This window comes from Kogia breviceps, chromosome X, assembly GCF_026419965.1.
Source record: "Kogia breviceps isolate mKogBre1 chromosome X, mKogBre1 haplotype 1, whole genome shotgun sequence".
NCBI lineage: Eukaryota > Metazoa > Chordata > Mammalia > Artiodactyla > Physeteridae > Kogia > Kogia breviceps.
Genome location: NC_081330.1, coordinates 37,917,307 through 37,938,163, shown reverse-complemented (window position 1 = coordinate 37,938,163; position 20,857 = coordinate 37,917,307). Strand labels below are relative to the sequence as shown.

Sequence of the window (20,857 nt, the reverse complement as noted above, 5' to 3'; positions counted from 1 at the left end):
AAGTTTTGGCCTTGGAGGAAGACGTTGAGGGTCTGAAATAAAGCAGTGGCAGTGGGGACGGCCATGATGTCTGTGAATGCTCTGGAGGCCAGCTTAGTAGGTCTTGGGACCTCATAGTAATGGCAGTAGCAGCTGTCCACACCCAAACCTCTGTCATTGGTGGTAGGGGGTGAGGCAGAAAGGAAAGGGCATCTTATTCTCCCCCCACCTCCATTCTATTCCCCTTCTGTCGTTACTTTGTTGTACCCAGAGTTGACCCTTCTGTTGTGATTGAGAAGCATGCATTAACTGGAGGTACAAACATCCCCTCTGCCCCTTCCAAATGATGACCCAAAAGTGACATCTCATCCCTGGTCCCTTTCTCACTGGAAAGGAGCCATTGCTCTTCCGAGTATGGATGGTTCCTTTTTTTTTTTTCCCTGATGATATTGAATGAGTTCCATAGGAGCGTCACTAACTCATTGCCTGTGGGGCAGAATCCAAATGCCTTACCATGGCGTGCTGTATAATTGGATGAACGATAACTATTAAACAACTCAAGATAGGATTCGATCCAGCACGAGATTGTATGATACAGACCCAGCACTGTACGAGCTCTGAGATAGGAAGAGTTCAAGGGGGAAATAGACTAGAGATGGTGACTTTGGGATCCCCAGCTCAAAAGTGAAAGTTGATGCCCTTGTGGAGAACTGAGGGCTGAGCACTGAGCCTGGGACATCAGGTGGGGAGGTTGCACCAGAAGAGAGAGACAGAGATGGAGGTGGTCAGAGATTATAGAACCCAGAGCACAGTGTCACCTCACAGAAACAGAAGCCAAGAGAAGAATTTCCAGTGGACAAGGAGATCACTGTTGACAAATGAAACAAGCTGAGAGGTGTGAAAATGAATACAGACAATTGTATTTAACTGGAAAGAAGCTTTTCTCTTAGATCAGGTGGCAAACTATGGCTCATGAGCCAAACCTGACCCGCCACTGCTTATTTCTGGAAACAGTTTTCTTAGAATACCGTTACATCCATTTGTTTAGCTTACAGGTGATCTGTGGCTTTTCTCACACTACAATAGCAGAGGTCTTGCAGCACAGCCCATGTGGCCCACAAGGCCTAAAATATTTACGATCTAGCCCTTTGCAGAAAAAGTTTGCCAACCCCGGGTCTATATGAACTGAAAATATTCAACTCAAGCTATGTGTCAGGGTCCTGAGAGATAGCAAAGAAAACTGGTACAACTTTAGCTAAAAGCTGAGCTGGTTTGGATTCAGAATTGTTCCCAAGGTGATGATCCAGCCAAAGAAGGCTAGTCTAGTTGGTGACCAAGTTCCATCAAGTCTTCATTATGTCCCTTTTTAACTGCCAGTACCCTAGTGGGGGCCCTAATCACCCCTCACCTCACTCCTCACCCCTCACTAGTCAGAGAGGGGACTCATTCCCTGCTCTTAATTCTTTTAGCTCTTAATTCCTGGTCTGGGAACCCTCAAAATACAAGATGCCCCACGACCCCACGGCTCCCTCTTCAGCCAGTCTTCAGTGGTCTTTATATGGAGGCCACTGCCATATGGCAGGGAGAATCCTCTCATGGCTGACTTCAGTCTGACCTGGATTTATTTTCAAACCATAAAATTACAGTGCAGATATTGGGAAGGTTTCTTAAAAAGATGCTGATTTTTTTGGTATATCATTGCCAGGTCTCTGAAGCAGTCAACTAGCTAACGCCAAGATTAATTTGACTGATTTAGGGTCAGGAACAGAAGTCAACAGGGTATGCTAGTGTTTTCCAACGTGGGTTAAACAAAACAAAGCAGAAAAAGCAACCCTACTACCATGAGATGTTCTATGAAAATAGATTTTTCGATCAAATAGTTGGAAAAAGTTGGAATACTAAAACCCTCTTGAAGTTTCACAGTGCACGTTAATATATTAAAGGATCTGAGAATTCCCATAAGTACAACTATCTGCATAGCTTTGTTTAACTCAGCGTTTCACACATATTTGACCAAGGAACTCTTTTAAGGAGCACCAGTTAACATCGTGAGAGCACTTTGGGAAACAGGAAAACGGGGGGAGACCATGAAGGTCTGAGCAGGACTGCAGACCATAAAGACTTTGTGGCCCAGAAGACACAGTGAGAACCAGATTGCACAGAGTGTCCATGTCCGGGGAGCTGTTCTGGGTACCATAGGCGGGTAATAGCGATGAGCAAGAGATAGTTTGTGCACTTGAGGAACTTCCTGTCAAGGATGTTCCCCAACCTAGCCTAGACTCCCAGGTTCAGCCCTGTTCTCCCGGCAGCCCTGCACATCTGCTGAGCCCCAAAAAACCCAAACAGCCACAAAGAAGTCATGTGATATTATATTATTTTAGTCTTTTTCAGTAAAAATGGTTCATTAAATGTGTAATTAAAGGTTGATTTCGTTTTGGTACCTGGGTAAGAGTTTACTAAAAATAAATTCTCAAATCAGAAGAAATTATTTGTCAGGCTATGTGCCTTAATTTGGGGTTCAGAAAGTATGTTCTCATAACTATGCAAGTCACCTTGCCTTTGCTGTTGTTCTCCTGGACACGCACCTGCTCCCCTCCTTCCTGTGTCCTCACATTTCCTCCCATGTCTCCCCCAGCCTCTGGTGCTGTTGATGGAGTGGCCCGAAGCCACCAACTTCGCCTGCCTGATTGCGGGGTACTGCCGCCTCCTGCTGGATTCCAGGAAGATGGTCTTCTCCAGGCCCACTAGCCAGCCTCTTCCACCTCCAATGATCAAGGCAGGTAGGGCTCAGTCTCGGATTTCAGTTTAACAGAGGCCCTTTGGACCCTGGAGACATGGAGGAATGCTCACCCCATTCTGCCAGCGCCTGGTTTACCAGGAACCCATGCTGTACCACTGCGTCCTGCGTGGCACAAGCCAGTGGAAAAGACAGCTGGCCTTCAGATGGGCCTGTCCCACAAAGGATGCCTGTGATAATACCTTGTGTCTGAGTTGATCAAGGAACGTAAGATAAAAATAGCAAACGAGCAATACGTAGAGCCAGTTCGAGAATTGCATTGGATCTAAGGCAAGGCTTTAGAGCTACAGTGATCTAAGAGAGACGCACGGGTGTTCTGGCTTAGTTGAAAGTGGAGGTGGAAAATGAAGCTAAATCCTTTCTTTGTCCATCAGAGTCGGCATTGACAGAGCTGCCTGAAGTAAGAGGCCGTGGAAGGCTGGGGTAGGAAAGGCTGTGTAGGCCCAGAATGCAGTCCAGCAGGAGGCGTGGAGATAGGAGGGGACGATCACTGAGAACAAACAGGGTCAAGTGGTGGCCCCAAACAGAAGGCTTTCCAGTTAGGCAACACAGTACAGCCGCCCCTCAGGGCCGTCCTGGTGATGACACAAACAGGGGCCTCGAGACAAATCGGCACAGTCCAAATGCTGCTGCCCTGAACCCCAGAGTAGGAGGAGAAGGGGGAGACCCAAAGAATAGGTACTCTACGTATTACAGCCGAGGCTTTCCCCATCCCAGCACCCAAACATCACAGGTGGAAGCTGAGACTGACCACCCAGGAGTCACCCTCCTCACGTGCTGATGTCTCCATCCACTTGCCTTGCCGCTTGACTCTTTTTTCTCTCTTCAAGGCTGTCTTGGTTTACGGTGTGGTCACATGTGATCTAGAGCGAAGAGTTTGAGAGTAGAAACACTCCTTTTTCTTTTTTTTTTTTTGGTGTGGCGGGGTCTGGGGGGGGGCACGCTGCACAGCTTGCAAGATCTTAGTTCCCCAACCAGGGATCGAACCTGCAGGGCCCCCTGCAGTGGAAGCGTGGAGTCCTAACCACTGAACCACCAGGGAAGCACCTAGAAACACACTTCTGATGGATGACCAGCACCCCGTGGGCCGTGTACCTACACCCACCCTCTCACCTCATGATCTCTTCATCACGAACGTCGTGATAGGCCCATGTTTACGTCTCATCACGTCCACAGGAATTAGAAGGCAATCCGCCACGGATGTGGAAAAGGATAGGTGGCCTCAAAGCATATGAAGGAGACTCCACATAGAGAAGCAAAGGAACTGACTTAGAATAGAAGGAGCCGAGGGCTGAGCTGCCACACACCTCCAGGTGAATAGCTCTGAAGCGGGTGGCCATCTGTACTATTAAACCTCTGATGGCCAAAGGAAGGCAAGGCCAGCATTAGCATTGTCACTGTCACCTGTGGTCTTCCTCTCTGTCATCACACCCAATGATACCTCTTACTGAGCAGGATAGAGAGGGAGAAAGGGAAAAAGGGAAGCTGTTCCAAAGGCAAATCGATTTCTCTTGGAGGTGTTGCAGCCTGGAAAGGAGACTTCTAGAAACGCTGGGCATGGCTTTAGAGCCCCTCCCTGATTCCTGAGAGCCCCCTTGGGCCTGCAGAGTGACGGGGGCTCAGGCTGCCTCTAGCACAAGGCCTCTCTGTCCATACAGGAGCCACATGGACCACGGTGGTGTCCCTGCTGTTTGCAGTGCTTCACTTCCCCAAGGCCCTGAGTCCACGCTGAGGCCCAGATGTGTGGCATTTGGGACTGTTAGATGCTGGGTTCAACAGCAGCCACCCAGTGCTCTTGGCCAGTGGGACAGGGTGAGCCTCACAGCTCCGCTTGTTGGGGGCTGGTATGCACATCTTATCCCATGGCCCCAAGGATGGGCAAGGGGAACAGCAAGTGGCACCACTTAGGAGACCTCTGCCCAGGTTACAGTGAGGGGCCATCAGTCCCTGGTGCAAAGTTGAGATGGGTTTCCTCCATTGGCCTGCACTTTCATTTCAGAACAGAAGCCCCAGTGCTAACTGTTGTTTAGCAAAGGCCTATAGGGAACAGGAATCCTGCCAATCTCAGCTGGGCTTTTCCCTTGGGGGCCAAAACTCCAGCCTACTCAGGGCCTGGTCTCTCTGGCTGGCCCTCTACTCTCGTTCCTCTGCAGCTGCTGGCTGCCAGCTAGCCAACTCAATACTCAGCCGGCTGGGCCAAAAGGATGAAACCCACAAGTGGAAAAGGGAAAGCATCACCTCTCCTTTGAGACCGAGAAAACAAGGAAAATGGGGAAGTGGGAGGGAAGGGATTACCTCTTAGGTAATCCTGAGTAGTTTCCTAATCAGTAGGTATTAGTAGGTATTTCCCCACAGTAGGTATTTCATTTATTCACCCAACAACTATTTCTCTAGTATTCATTATGTGCCAGGCACTGCGGATAGAGCCATGAGTAACAGACGTGGTCCTTGCCCTCACCGAGCTTACAATCTAGTGGGGGAATACCGACAGATGATTAAAGGGATCATGTCAATGCAGTAAGTACATTTGCATTTATTTAGGGGAAATTCAGCTGACACAACAGAACAACACCTGGGCTTGAGAAAGGCTCAGACAAATACCAGTTCTCCAGCTGTACTGCTGGTGGGAAATCCAGAGGCAGCTACCATCTCTCCAGCCTTGAATTCGCTTGTGTCCTGGGGAAATCCAGGAAAATAAGGCTTTGGGGGCCCCAACTGGGACCACAGTTGGATGAACTCACTCTACATTTTCTCCCATGGTTAGAAAACAGTTCGGTCTAGTGAATCGAATATTCTGGTTAAAGGCTACTACATAGCCCATGCATGGCTTACTGATTTTCATGAAGTTAAAACTCCACAACATGCAGAGTGCTAAAGCTAGACTGAACATAACAGACTTTTTTTTTTTTTAATGATGATTCAGAAAGAACATGAACGTATTCCAAGTCTTCTAGGTCATTATAACCAGTAATGATCATCAGACTATAGAATACAGCAAGGCCAAGTAATAGAAAGCTGGTTGGGTCAACATCATGCTCTGTGTGTGTGTGTGTGTGTGTGTGTGTGTGTGTGTGTGTGTGTGTGTGTGTGTGTGTGTGTGCATGTGTGAGATATATATTTGAGCATATATATATGCTGATCTACTTGGATCACTGTTCCGTTTCTTTGAAAACATTTCTTTTAAGTCAGCCTTCCGAGTGGCTGAGTACAGAGCGATAGACTAGGGCATCCCTCTTGGGGAAAGCTGATGAGCAGTTTACAGCAGATTCACAATCTGAGGGGCACGCTCTCCCAGCCATCAGCCTACCGCACCTGGCTTTACTGGCATTTCTAACCTTCTTTCCGGAGGAGATTTGGGCTTTTCCAGGCACATTTTCTCCTCCACACAGCCCCATGCTGCTCCTTGGATGTGCAAATCACAGTACCGAGTGGCAGGCTGTGCATCACCTGGCCTTGACAACCTGATGTTGGGAGATGTTTCCATCTTGCGGGGAGGGAAGCCACCTTTAGACTTCCAGATCCTGTCTGAGAGAAGTCACCACCTGCTTATTGGACATGCCCCTGGGAGCCACCTCTGATGGCAGCTTATTGCCAGGCTGGCTATGCTGATTGTTCAGCTGTGTCACAAGGAGTTAGCATGGGTGCATGGCCAGGACCCAGGGGCAGTGCCTGCGGGTAGAGACTTCCTGAACTGATAGTTTGTGCTCCTGGCTCAGTGCTCCCCTAGAGCACTTCTTACCTAAGGCACAGAGGTCATTACATACTACTCCCCCAGCTGACCCAGAGTTCCCTAGATACAGCCACTATGATCTAAATTGAACCCACTCAGTGTGGTTACATTGACTGTACAGAGAGGCAACATGGTTTATGGAAAGCAACAGGGGTTGGGATCTGAAGTCAGAAAGACTTGGATTCTAGCCCCTGCTCTGCCATATCCCAGCTGTGTGATCATGAGGATAATAATAGTCCTACCTCATGAGGGATTGACAGGATCATGTGAGATAAACCCCATAAGGTCCTTTAAAGTACAGAGCACATTTTTGCTCTTTTTATAATTGGGAGTTCATGTACCCAGGGCTGTGCTTTTTTTTTAAAATAAACAACTTTATTTAGACATAATTTCTAAGCCATAAATTTCACCCATTTAAAGTTCACAACTCAGTGTTTTTGAGTATATTTAATATATTCACAGGGTTGTACAATCCTTGCCACAACTTTTTAAAATAAATTTGTTTGTTTATTTTTGGCTGCGTTGGGTCGCAGGCTTTCTCTAGTTGCGGCGAGCAGGGGCTACTCTTCATTGCAGTGTGCAGGCTTCTCATTGTGGTGGCTTCTCTTGTTCAGTGCGCGGGCTTTAGTAGTTGTGGCTTGCTGGCTCCAGAGCGCAGGCTCAGTAGTTGTGGCGCACGGGCTTAGTTGCTCCGTGGCGTGTGGGATCTTCCCGGACCAGGTCTCGAACCCGTGTCCCCTGCACTGGCAGGCAGATTCTCAGCCACTGTGCCACCACGGAAGCCCCTTGCCACAATTTAGTTTTAGAATGTTTTCACCCCTTCTAAAACAAACTCTGTACCCATTAGCACTCATTCCCCATTCCCCCACCCCCAAATCACCACTCAGCCCTAAGCAACCACTAATTGACTTTTCTGTCTCTATAGCTTTGCCTATTCTGGACATTTTGTATAAATGGAATCATATAATATATGGTCTTTTCGTAGCTTGGTTTTTTCACTTAGCATAATATTTTCAAGGGTCATCCATGTTGTAGCATGTATCAGTACTTCATTTCTTTTTCTTGACTAATAATGTTCCTTTGTACGGATAGACCACATTTTGTTTATCCATTCGTCAGCTGATGGACATTTGGGTTGTTTCCACCTTTTGGCTATTATGAATAATGATGTTATAAACATTGATGTACAAGTTTTTGTAGGGACACATTTTTTCATTCCTATTGGGTATTTATATCTAGGAGTAAGATTGCTGTTCTATGTTTAATTTTGAGAAACTGCCAAACTGTTTTCCAAAGTGACTGCATCATTTTACATTCCCTTCAGAAATGTTGGAGGGTTACAATTTCAACATATCCTCGCCAACACTTGTATTGTTCATCTGTTTTTATTATATCCATTGTAGCAGATGTGAAGTGGTATCTCACTGTAGTTTTGATTTGCATTTCCATAATAATTAGTGATGTTGAGCATCTTTCCGTGTGCTTGTCGGCCATTTGCATATCTTTTTTGGTGAAATATCTATTCAAATCCTTTGCTCATTTTGAAATTGGGCTATTTGACCATAAAAGAGAGTTTATTTCTGGACTCTTAAGTTCTATTCCATATAACCTATAATGTCTAAGCCTTATGCCAGTACCACAGTTTTGATTACCATTGCTTTGTAGTTAAGTTTTAAAATTGGGAAGTATGAGTCCTCCTACTTTGTTCTTTTTAAGATCAGTTTGGTTATTCTGGGTCTCTTGTGATTCCATGTGAATTTTTGAATTAGCTTATCAGTTTCTACAAAGTCAGCTGGGATTCTGATAGGGACTGTGTTGAATCTATAGATCAATTTGGGAAGTATTGCCATCTTCGCCATATTAAGTCTTCCAGTCCATGAACATAGAGTGTCTTTCCATTTATTTAAATCTTCTTCAAATTTCTTTCACGACTGTTTTGTAGTTTCCAGTATACAAGTCTTGTACTTCTTTTGTTAAATTTATACCTAAGTATTTTATTCTTTTTGATGTTATTTTAAATAGAATTGTTTCCTAATTCTACTGTTAGATTGTTTATTGCTAGTGCATAAAAATACAATTGATTTTTGCATATTAAGCTTTTATCCTGGGCTTCCCTGGTGGCACAGTGGTTGGGACTCTGCTTGCCGATGCAGGGGACGTGGGTTCGTGACCCGGTCCGGGAAGATCCCACATGCTGCGGAGCGGCTGGGCCCGTGAGCCATGGCCGCTGAGCCTGCACGTCCGGAACCTGTGCTCCGCAACGGGAGAGGCCACAGCAGTGAGAGGCCCACGTACTGCAAAAAAAAAAAAAAAAAAAAAAAGCTTTTTATCCTGTAACCTTGCTGAGATTATTAGTTCTAATACCTTATTAGTGGATTCCTTGGGATTTTTCTTTTTGGGGGGGGATTTCTTTATATAAGATCATGTCATCTACAAATAGAGATAGTTTTACTTCTTCCTTTCCAGTCTGGATGACTGTATTTCATTTTACTGTCTAATTGTCCTGGCTAGAAATCCAAGTATGGTATTGCATAGAAGTGGTGAAAATGGAAATCCTGGACTTTTCCTTATTTTAGGGGGAAAGCTTTCAGTCTTTCACCATCAAGTATGATGTTAGCTTTGTTTTTATTTATCTGTTTGTTTGTTTGTTTATTTATTTATGGCTGTGTTGGGTCTTTGTTGCTGCATGCGGGCTTTCTCTAGTTGCGGCAAGCCGGGGCTACTCTTCGTTGAGGTGTGCAGGCTTTTCATTGTGGTGGCTTCTCTTGTTGCGGAGCACGATCTCTAGGCGCATGGGCTTCAGTAGTTTTGGCACACGGGTTCAGTAGTTGTGGCTTGCGGGCTCTAGAGCACAGGCTCAGTAGTTGTGGCACATGGGCTTAGTTGCTCTGCGGCATGTGGGATCTTCCCGGACCAGGGCTGGAACCCATGTCCCCTGCATTGGCAGGTGGATTCTTAACCACTGCGCCACCAGGGAAGCCCGGCTTTGGTTTTTTATAGTTAACCTTTATCGTGTTGAGGAAGTTCCCTTTTATTTTGTTGAATTTTATCATGAAAGGTTTTTTTGTGTGTGTGTGTGTGTGTGCTAGGCGGGCCTCTCACTGTCGTGGCCTCTCCCGTTGCGGAGCACAGGCTCCGGACGTGCAGGCTCAGCGGCCATGGCTCATGGGCCCACCCGCTCCGCGGCATGTGGGATCTTCCCGGAACGGGGCACGAACCCGTGTCTCCTGCATCGGCAGGCGGATTCTCAACCACTGCGCCACCAGGGAAGCCCTCATGAAAGGTTTTGTCAAGTGATTTTTCTGTGTCTATTGAGATGATCATGTGGCTTTTGTCCTCTGTTCTATTAACATAGTGTATTACATTAATTGATTTTTTTGTTTGTTTGTTTTGTGTTACGCGGGCCTCTCACCATTGTGGCCTCTCCCGTTGCGGAGCACAGGCTCCAGACACGCAGGCCCAGTGGCCATGGCTCACGGGCCCAGCCGCTCCGTGGCATGTGGGATCTTCCCGGACCGGGGCACGAACCCGCGTCCCCTGCATCGGCAGGAGGACTCTCAAACACTGCGCCACCAGGGAAGCCCATTAATTGATTTTTGGATGTTAAATCAACCTTGCACTCCTGCAGTAAATCCCACTTGGTCATGGTGTATAATTCTTGGTATATGTTTCTGGATTCAGATTGCTAGTATTTTGTTGAGATCTGTATTATATTTTTTATCTAAATTCATAAGAAATATTGGTCTGTAGTTTTCTTGTGATGTCTTTGTCTGGTTATGGTAGCAAGGTAATATTGGCACCACAAAATGAGTTGAGAAGTATCCCTTCCTTTTCTATTTCTTGGAAGGGTTTTTGAAAAATTACTATAAATGCTTCTTTGAGTATTTGACAGAATTCACCAGTGAAGCCATCTGGGCCTGGACTGACTGACTGACTGACTGACTGACTTGATTGATTTGGGGAGAGTTTATTACTAATTCAGTTTATCTTCCTGTTATTGGCCTATTCAGATTTTCTGTCTTCTTAAGTCAGTTTTGGTAATTTGTGTATTTCTAGGAATTTGTCCATTTTATCTCAGGTTATCTAATTTGTTGGCATAAGCTTATTCAAAGTATTCACCTTATAAATGATTCCATACCTGTAGAGTCAGCAGTGATGTCCCTTCTTTCATTCCTGATTTTAGTAATTTGAATCTTCTCTCTTTTTTGCCTGGTCTGTACAGCTAAAGGTTTGTTATTATTATTGATCTTTTCAAAGAACCAACTTTTAGTTTCATTGATTTTTCTCCATTTTTGTATCCTCTATACTTTATTATTTCTCTCCTTCTGCTTGTTTTGTTTTAGGTTTAGTTTGTTTTTCTGTTTGCTTTGTTTTGTTTTATTTTTGGCTGTGCTGTGTGGCTTGCAGGATCTTAGTTCCCTGACCAGGAATTGCACCTGAGCCACAGCACTGAGAGCGTTGAGTCCTAAGCACTGGACCACCAGGGAATTCCCATAGTTCACTCTTCTTTTTCAAGTTTTGTAAGGTGGAAGGTCAGGTAATTGATGTGAAATCCTTCTTCTTTTTTAAATGTAGGTGTTTATCAATTTCCTTCTAAACCCTACATTAGTTAGATCTCATAAGTTTTCATATACTGTGTCTTCATTTTCATTCATGTCCAAGTATTTTCGAATTTCCTTTGATTCCTCTTTGACTCATTGGTTATTTAGGAATGTTTTATTTAATTTCCACACATATATGAGTTTCCCAAATTTCCTTCTGTTATTAATTTCCAATTTAATTCTGTTGTGCTCAAAAAACATACTTTATATGATTTCATTCCTTTTAAATTAATTCATTGAGGTCTATTTTATGACCTAACATATGGTCTGTCCTGGAGAATGTTTCAGGTGTACTTAAGCAGAATGTATATTTTGCTACTGTTAGGTGACATATTCTATAGATTTTTATCAGGTCTAGTTGGTTTATAGTGCTGTTCAGGTCCTCTATTTCCTTGTTGATCTTCTGCCTAGTTGTTCTATCCATTATTGAAAGTAGGGTATTGAAGTCTCCAACTATTGCGGTTGACTTGTGTATTTCTCCTTTCAATTCAGTCAGGTTTTGCTTCATGTATTTCAGGGCTCCACTGTTAAGTGACAGCACCATGCTTTTGTGATGGCTGTAAGCACTAATAAAAAGCAACACTGGGCTTCCCTGGTGGCGCAGTGGTTGAGAGTCCACCTGCCGATACAGGGGACACGGGTTTGTGCCCCAGTCTGGGAGGATCCCACATGCCGCGGAGCGGCTGGGCCTGTGGGCCATGGCCGCTGAGCCTGCACTTCCAGAGCCTGTGCTCTGCAGCGGGAGAGGCCACAACAGTGAGAGGCCCACATACCACAAACAAACAAAAAACAACACTGATACATTGACCCTGTCCAGCTGGAATTTGAAGGGCATTTGAGAGGTGTTTTTCCCAGCATCTTGAGAACCATGATGAGAACTATATAGGGTAATGGTTAAAAAATATGGGCTTTGCATAAAAAGAAATGAAATTGAGTTGTTTGTAGTGAGGTGGATGGACCTAGAGTCTGTCATACAGAGTGAAGTAAGTCAGAAAGAGAAAAAACAAATACCGTATGCTAACACATATATGGAATCTAAACAAAAAATGGTCTTGAAGAACCTAGGGGTAAGATGGGAATAAAGACACGGACCTACTAGAGAATGGACTTGAGGATATGAGGAGGGGTAAGGGTAAGCTGTGACAAAGTGAGAGAGTGGCAGGGACATATATACACTACCAAACGTAAAATAGATAGCTAGTGGGAAGTGGCCGCATAGCACAGGGAGATCAGCTCGGTGATTTGTGACCACCTAGAGGGGTGGGATAGGGAGGGTGGGAGGGAGGGAGATGCAAGAGGGAAGAGATAAGGGGATATATGTATATATATAGCTGATTCACTTTGTTATAAAGCAGAAACTAACACACCACTGTAAAGCAATTATACTCCAATAAAGATGTTTAAGAAAAAAAAAAAAAAAGGGCTTTGTAGACACTCAAACCTGGGCTCAAATCCAGAGTACCAGGGCATTCCCTGGCGGTCCAGTGGTTAACGACTTTGTGCTTTCACTGCCAAGGGCCCAGGTTCAATCCCTGGTCGGGAAACTAAGACTCCACAAGCCACGTGGCACCCCCCCCCAAAAAAAAAAAAAAGAATCCATGCTGCCATTTACAACTCATGTGACCTTGTATAAGTCACAAAACGAATGGATCAGTTTCTTTGTCTGTAAAATGGGGATAATGATAGCACCTACCTCACTGGGTTGTTGTGAGGATTAAATAGGATCATGTGTATGACCTTAGCCTAAGTTAATGCCTGCCATCTGTCTGTCAGTCTGCTGATAGCAAAGGGAATTGGCATTGTCTGAGTATATTCTCACAGATAACATGGGAAGGGGTCCCCAAAACAGACTAAAAGAGAGAAACCAGAAAGAAAGCATTTGTTATGGGTAATTCTCAGATGCACACACTTAGCATCGTTAAAAACTGTTGACTAGAAGATTTTGCCACATGTATGTCGAGCAGGCAGGCTAGCCCTGTATCAATACAGAGAAGTGCTATGATTTGAGGAATTGACAAAAATGCTCCCCCCACCCTCCCACATCCCAGTGTATCCCTCATATGCTTTACACATTCAGGTGCACTGAATTTTACTAGTAGAGCTCTGTTCTTTTAGGGTCCCTCCATCGAAAATCCTGTTTGAAATACACACTCTTGGGATTGCACTAGCCTATTTTACACTTGCCCACTGAACCACTACTAACCTGTCAGATTCATTTCCTTCTGCCTCGAGATCCAGCGTAACACGAGTGTAACAGAGCACTGGGGGTGGGACAGACTCTGAATAGAGTGGGGTTGGAGACAGGGACAGTTCCAGGGGCGACATAACACAAACCTCACCCTACAGCTGACTCTCAGACCAGACATACCCATGTAAGAGTCCAGCTGTGCCCAGATACCAAGGTGTTCACCCCCACCCCAGCCCATGCCTTTTCCCATTTCACAGGTGATGGGGCCATTTGATTCTACTCACTTTACTTTCAGAGGCAGCAGCAGCACGGCTGCCCCTTCCCCTGCTCTCTAGCAGCCAGATAATGCTCCCTCAGTACCTACCACCCAGCTGGGCACCAGAGACCCAGGCCCGAGACGCCAAGGAAACTCAGCCACAGTCCTCAGCACCAGGGCTCATGTGTTGATTCTCTTTCTGGGTTTAGATTACATGCACAGCGCCCACCGCCCTGTCACTGGGGGCCACCTGGGGAAAAAGGAGAGTAGTTATGTGGGCAGCATGGGCACCAGCCCCAGGAAGTCGAGCCGCTGCACGCCCCCGCCTGCCGACTCTGAGCTTGTCAGCTTTTGCTACCTCCACATGCGCGAACAAAGGAAGGATCAGGAAAGCCGGACAGATGTCAATGAGAACTTGATCTTCTTTGAGGAGACCAGGCCGCGGACCAAGTCTGACCCCACGTCCAAGAGTTCTGGCCAAGGTTATGATGTGATCCCTGGTGACTTTGATGCAGCTAGCCTAGACCACGAGCCTTGTGCCAGCAGGGCCCGGTCCTACACTTTGGACAATTCCCTTGGGGCTGAAGCCCTGAATTTCTACTGTGACTCTTGCAAAGCCAAACTCCAGGAGCAGCTGGGCCCTCGCAAAGGTGGGAGGTCTGGCTCCTCTCGTGACAATATGGTAGACTTGATGTCCCTCCCACCCCCCGGGAGTGAGGAGGAGGAAGAGGAGGAAGATGAGAGCACTTCGCTGTTGCCTGCCATTGCTGCCCCACCTCCTGGTTTCCGAGACAACAGTTCTGATGAAGAGGACCCCAAGCGCCGGGCCGTCCAGAGCCAGGAGCAAGGACGCCACCTGCGTGGGCTCCTGTACGATGAGATTCCGGTGACACTGATTGACAGCGTGCAGACCCGGACAGTCCGAGATCATGCCCAGGAGCTAGATGATGCCCTGGTGTCCACTCTGCAGGCTCTGGAAGCCCTGGCAGCCTCAGAGGATGGACCACACCCCCCAGCCCCTCAGACTGCAGGTAACAGCGCGTTCCTCCTCCCTCTTGCCTCCCTTTCCTTCTCCTGGCCAGGCAGGCCCAGCAGGTGACATTTCTTCTTCCCAAGCAGAGGTCAAAGTCAGCGTGGTGTGTCAGGGCAGTGGATGGGCCAGAGGCAGTTCAGATAGGGTCGGGGGAGCGACGAATCTGCGGCAGGGATCTGCTGCTCAGTCCCCGCTAGAGCTCTGGCTCTCACCATTCCATCGCTTTGGAAATGTCTTGCCGATGGACCCCAGGCATTGGGGCCGTGAAAGCTACGGAGCCAGGCCAGGATGGAGGATCAGAGCAAGATTGTGAGAGATATAGAAGACAGGCAAAGAACATCCAGCATGCATATGACTGGAAGAAAAACAAAATGACCAACTAACCACCTAGGGACCTGGGATCAGGGGAGCCAGGAGCCCTCACCGCTCGGGGCTGAGGCCTTTATCCGCCTAAGAGCTTTGGCTCTCAGTCAGACGCATCCAAGTCCTGGCTTCTTCACCACTTTCAGTGTCACCTTTGCTTTGGCAAGGCACTTAACCCTCTCTGAGCCTCACTTTTGTCATCTTAAATGGATTTGAGAACAATAGTCCTATCACGTAGTATTGTTGTGAGGATTAAATGAGATCATTCATGCAAAGTACATCCTAGCATGTAGTAAGGACTCAGTAAGTGGTAGCCACTATTATTATTATTATTCAGTGGGCGAACTATACAGTATGCATGCTATGCCCTGTTATAGACCCACATACATCCATCTTGTAGACAAACATGGATGTCGGACATGCACCCATAGTCACACATACGTCCTTCCACACACATACGCCTTCAAACAAAGAGGTCAGTGATAACAGTGACAGGAAGGAAATAGGGAGGAATAAGGCATATGAGAAAGCCTGTGAGGCGAGGGCAAGTGTGGACAGAGAGGGTGAAGCAATTGAGGTCCGAGGGAGCCTCGCTGACCAGGGCGAGTACCTGCCTTTTCTGTATGTGAGCGCATCCTTGGTGTCGGGCAGCCCCCATGTGTTCGGCCTCCAGGCCTGGCATTTCTTTTTGCTCAGAGTCTGGAGCTCCAAGCACTGGCTGCTCCCAGGCTAGAGGCCCATGTGATAGCCAGAGAGAGGCCAAGCTCAGCTAAATGGCCTCAGCTGCAGGGACTGTAGGCAGGCCTGGCCAGATGAGGAGGGCCAGAGAGAGGGAGCTCTCTTTGCTGGCTCTCTTCAGGACAATTAACAAAAATGTCCTAGCTGTTGAATCTAAAAATAGTGATGATTAGCATGTTGTTTTGCCTGTGATTTGCATGTTAATTTGCCATCAAACTTACCAGATCTTCTCTAGGCCTCTTGTTTCTCTTTCGGATTCCAGCCCTTCATCACCTCTCTCCCAGCTTGCCTTTGTTTTTCCCCTCCCCTTCCGTCCTCCCACCCTCAGCCCTGCAGGCCCCCCAGGCCTGACTGGTTTTTTCCAGCTTGAAATCCTGCTGACTAACCTTGACCCTCATAGACTCTCTACATATGGTTGGAAAGGACTTGACACGAGTAAATGCTGCAGACCCTATCCCTGTCCCTCCAGGTCTGATTGTGCTGGCCACAATCACCCCTGAATCGTCGCTGGACTCGGGCCATGAAACCAACTCTTCGGAGCTCACGGACATGTCGGAGGTGATGTCAGCCATGAAGCAACACCAGAATACCACCTACTTCCTGGCCCAGCATCTCAACAAGGACAGCCTCCTGGCCCGCAAGGACCTGCCCTTCCGCATCCAGAGCTGTGCAGCCCAGGCCGTTCTCACAGCCCCTTACTCTCTCGGGCGCCCAGACCCCAACCCGTCCTTCCAGCCAGCTGTCACAGGCCAGAGTCCTGGCGCCCCTGGTGTTCGGAGGAAGGTGCCCCCATCAGAGGCCCAGCCCCAGCACGGGCGAACATACTCCCTGGCTGTCCACCCAGCACTGTCCCCTCAGCTGAGTGATCAGAAAGATCCGAGCCTGCTGTCCCCAGCTCCTGAGGACAAAGGGCCTGGCCACACTCGGGCGGGCCTAGAGATGTCACTGGGGGCGGCCACACCGTCCCTCAGTGAGGAGCGGGTCTCTGAGCTAAGGGAGAGCCTACCCAAGGAGGTCAGGTTGAGCCCCAAGCTCATCCTGGACTCGAAGGGTGGTGTGACCCCAGCCGTCATCTCGGCTGCCCTACAGCAGGTGGTTCATACTAAGAGTCCATCTGGCCCTGGCGGGGCCTTGGGGACCCCCCCCAACAGTGGGGAGAGGTTAGAGGCCAGCATGGGGAGGTCAGAGGTCAGCATGGGAAGGCCAGAAGTTAGCATGATGAGCAGCAGTTCCAATAAGAATCTTAAGTTCAAAATGAGCCCCAGCGCTCCAGAGGCCTCACGGAATTCCCAGCCGCAGCTGAGCCCAGAGGTGTCTTCCGGCTCCAGAGCACCCACAGGCAGCCGAGCTGATAGCCTGCACCTCTCCTCACAAGAGGACAGGCTGCCTATTCAAAGTTTCCCTCCCAAAAGCTATCTTTCTCGAGTGAGTCGAGAGTCAGTGGGCAAGCAAGGTACTGGGGAGGTGGCGGGCAAGGGCGGGCCTGAGGGTGCTAAGCCTTCCCTGCACAAGCAGGGCAACGTCTCCGGCCAGGGGGAGAAGGGGCAGCTGGAGAGCACCCCCCAAAGCAGCAAGCTTGAAGACACCAGCCTGGTCCCCCGAGCCGGCTACCCCATGGTTCTGCAGAGCCCCAGCTGCCCACTGCAAGGCCAGAGCCCCAGCTGTCAGCAGCGAGGCCAGAGCCCGCTGAGGCCTCAGGCTGCCAGCTGGCAGGTGAGCACCATGCCCTCCAGAAAGATCGAAACGACCTTGGATGGAGCCCACTTGGCATCCGAAGGCCCCACCAAGCCCAAATCATCCCGGGGTCCTTTCCGGCTCCGCAACTTATTCTCTGCCACCTTCCCAACCCGCCAGAAGAAGGAGACAGATGAGCGGCAGGCCCAGCTGCAGAAGGTAAAGCAGTATGAGCTGGAGTTCCTTGAGGAACTTCTCAAGCCACCAAGCCAGGGGGAGCTGTCGGGCACCGAGTACCTGCAACCCCCAGCTCCAGGCCGCTGCAGCTGCCAGCTCCGCAGCAGCCCCGTGCAGCAGGGGCCTGGCATGTCCCGAGAGCAGAGGCGCAGCTGTGATTGCAAGCGTATGTGCCGGGGGGCCCGGCCTCAGGCCCCACAAACGCCGGTGCCCGGCCTCCGGGAGAGGGAGAGGGACAGGGTCCCCCCTACCCAGAGGCAGCCAGAGGCCGGCCCAGGCTTGAGCCTCGGCAGCCCCACCAGTGTCCAGCGCATCCGCTCCACCAGCCTGGAATCCCGAGAGTGCCGATCGGACCCTGAGAGTGGGGTTTCATGCCTGACCACATGTGCCTCAGGGGGCGAGTGTCTAGGAGCTCCCAACTATAGGAAACTGATACGCCGCTACAGCATTAGTGAGCTGGACCAGGGCGACAGGGCCTCGCTGACCTCGGACGTCTACCCGCACCCACCCCTGGGCATGCTGCCCAGGGAGGCCAAGGAGGTAGAGGCAGGCCTCCCCCTAGGCGTGGGTCCCAAAAGCAAGTCACTGGAATCCCCGATCCTGGGAGACCCCTCCTACGTCCACGTTGCCCCTGAGACCAAAGGCCCCAGACAGATGGCCGTGTTCTCACTGCCAGAAGAGGTGTACCGGAAGCCCGCGGAGCTGGACGAGGACAGCGAGAGCGGCAAGTGTTGCTCCATCCGCTACTGCTTCTACTACCGCAAGTGCGACATGGCAGATGACACCAGCGACGGCAAGGATGAGCTCTCCTACTCCATCCCCATGAAGATCCTGCCCGGCATGAAGCTGGATGAGCAGGTGGTGCCCGTGGTGAGCAGGACCCTGCAGGTGCTGGATGCCGCCACCTGCAGCAGCCCGGAGGCCTCCCGCACCCAGGAGATCGACCTGCGGGTGTCTACCTTCGAGGGGAGCCTGGCCAAGATCAACGCCCTACGGGCCCATGCCTACGGCCTGCCTGACGGCTTCCTGGCTGCCAGGCTGGACACCAACGAGCTGCTGACGGTCCTGCGGCAGTGCGTGGCCAGCCCTGAGGCCCGCGCCCCCAAGCCCTACGTCTCCCAGATCTCTGAGTACAAGCTCGAGCTGGCTCTCAAGTTCAAGGAGCTCCGGGCCTCCTGCCGCCGCGTGGCCAACGTGGACAAGAGCCCCACTCACATGCTGGCGGCCATCACGGGCAGCTTCCAGGTGCTGAGCAGCCTCATTGAGACGTTCGTGCGGTTGGTGTTCATCGTGCGCTCTGAGGCCCAGCGCCAAGAGCTGCTGGCCAAGGTGGAAGAGGTGGTGAGGAACTACACCTTCCTGCTGCGCGCAGCCGAGGAGTCCACCGCCCGGAGCCTTAAGCAGCAGCAGCAGGCAGTGGCCGCGGGGCGCACACCGGGCCCCCCCGCTTCAGCGACTGTTACGAGCACACTCACCCGCTCCTTAAAAACCCTTATTAAGTAGGCCATTTGCCCGGGCCTGCCCCCCTTCCCCAACCGTGGCCCCAGGTTTGAGCTTTGTGGTCTTTGCATCTTGTGAGTATAGGTGTCTTCTGGGCCAGTCGGGGTCCCAGAGTCCTCAGTCTCCAGGGAGTGACAGCTCCGTGCGTCGAGGCTGTCCCTGAGGGCTCCCGGCAGCTGCCACCCTGGGTATCCTCACCCCTTCCCTGGCCTCTGGGCGTCACTGTGAGGGCCAATGCCCCCCCACCCCACCCCGGTCACTATGCCCGCCGCAGAGCTGTATTGCCTCTCTTCTCTAGGGCTGAGACGTGACGTCAGGTCCGCTTCCTGCTCCATCGTGGGAGCCGGAGGGGGGCGGGCCTGAAGCAGGAGGCCCATGGGCCTGGAGCTCCTCTTGGCTCCTGTGCCCCTCTGGGGAGCAGGGACAGTAGCGGCAGGCCACAGCGCTGAGCGAGCGGAGAGGCTCGGCCACCCTGGGCTCACACTCACTCGGCAGGCGCCACCCCGGTGGGCCTGTGCCCAGGTAGTGGGTCTGCAGAAAACAGTCACACTCAGCTGTTTGTGGCCGGCCCGGCACGCTGGCAGCCTCGGGGAGCGCTCGCCTCCGGGCCCAGTAGCTCCACACCAGCCATCCCCAAAGTGCCCTGCCCCTCGCTGACGGGCAGGGTGGCTCAGTCCACTAGGGAGCAAGCATCTGGGATCACCCTGCTCTCTCTGGGTAAGGGACCTGGTGAACCCGTCTGCCCTGGGGAGACCCAGCGCAGGCCTCAGAGCACGCCTAGCCCGGCCCAGCGCAGGGGCTGTTGCTGCCGGCGTGCGGCTCCTCTCAATATCTCTTGACCAGACAGACTGTCCTTAGGAGTCCGACTTAGCTACAGATGGGGGGTGGGGGGTGGGGGGAGGGGTCGGGGGGGTTGATGACTATATCTTAAACTTCTGGAAGCTAGCGTGATATGTTAATCCTGAGTATATGCTTTCGGCTGTGTATTGACCCTGTGGATTTGTCTCTCTACGAAAAGAAGCTGAGCGCCTTACCCGGTGCAGTCCGGCACCTCTCTCTCTCTCCCTCTCTAGCTATCTCTCTCTCTCTCTCTCCCTCCCTCCCTCTCTCTCCCTCCCTTCCTCCATCCCTCCCTCCCCCCCTCTCTATCTCTCTCTCTCCTTCCCTCCCTCCCTCCTTCCCTCCTTCCCTCCCCCTCCCTCCCTCCCTCTCTCTCCCTCCCTCCCTCTCTCTCCCTCTCTCCCTCTCTCCCTCTCTCTCTCCCTCCCTCCCCCTCCCTCCCCCTCCCTCCCTCCCTCCCTCTCTCTCTCTCTCTCTCTTTCTCTCTCTCTTTCTCTCCCTACTCCCCTGGAGTCATCTGGAAGGGAATCCACACTGTTTAGCATCCTCCTTGACACACATCTGCTGCCGTCACCGCCCCCACTACAACGTTCCTGGGAGTGAAGACACGGAGTCCCTACTAATTGCCCATTGTAGGGAACAAAGAAAGCCAATGTTTCTTCTGTATAGATTGCTTCTCATTCACCTCTCCATACCCCCCATTTCCCACAAGCTCGTGCCCTGTGTCTGCCTCTCTTTCATCATTCCGTGAGAGGCTCATGTGAAACCTCCCATTCTTATGTGAGTTTTATAAAGATGTACACTGTGCTTAACCCCTGCCCATCCTTGGTATCCCCGAGTGTGATAAAGGACCCCCTGAGTGGCAATTCCTCCCGGCAAGGATTAGAGGAGCTCCTTCTACAAAAGCCAGCCCCCCTCTTC

The 20,857-nt window shown here is 50.2% G+C and overlaps 1 protein-coding gene across 11 annotated transcripts in view; it reads left to right on the top strand.

Annotated features, from left to right (window-relative positions):
* FRMPD3 (FERM and PDZ domain containing 3) overlaps window positions 1–19,972 on the top strand; it is a 132,032-nt gene extending 112,060 nt beyond the window's left edge. For 10 of the 11 annotated variants that reach the window (XM_059050732.2, XM_067023381.1, XM_067023375.1 and 7 more), the window contains 3 exons: window positions 2,615–2,759; window positions 13,761–14,582; window positions 16,155–19,972. In XM_059050732.2, coding sequence (XP_058906715.1) covers window positions 2,615–2,759; window positions 13,761–14,582; window positions 16,155–19,099 — 3,912 coding nt within the window. In that variant the 3' untranslated portion in view covers window positions 19,100–19,972. The remainder of the gene's footprint in view (window positions 1–2,614; window positions 2,760–13,760; window positions 14,583–16,154) is intronic. The other variant, XM_067023383.1, reaches the window with a different exon arrangement.
* Window positions 19,973–20,857: the final 885 nt, after the last annotated feature.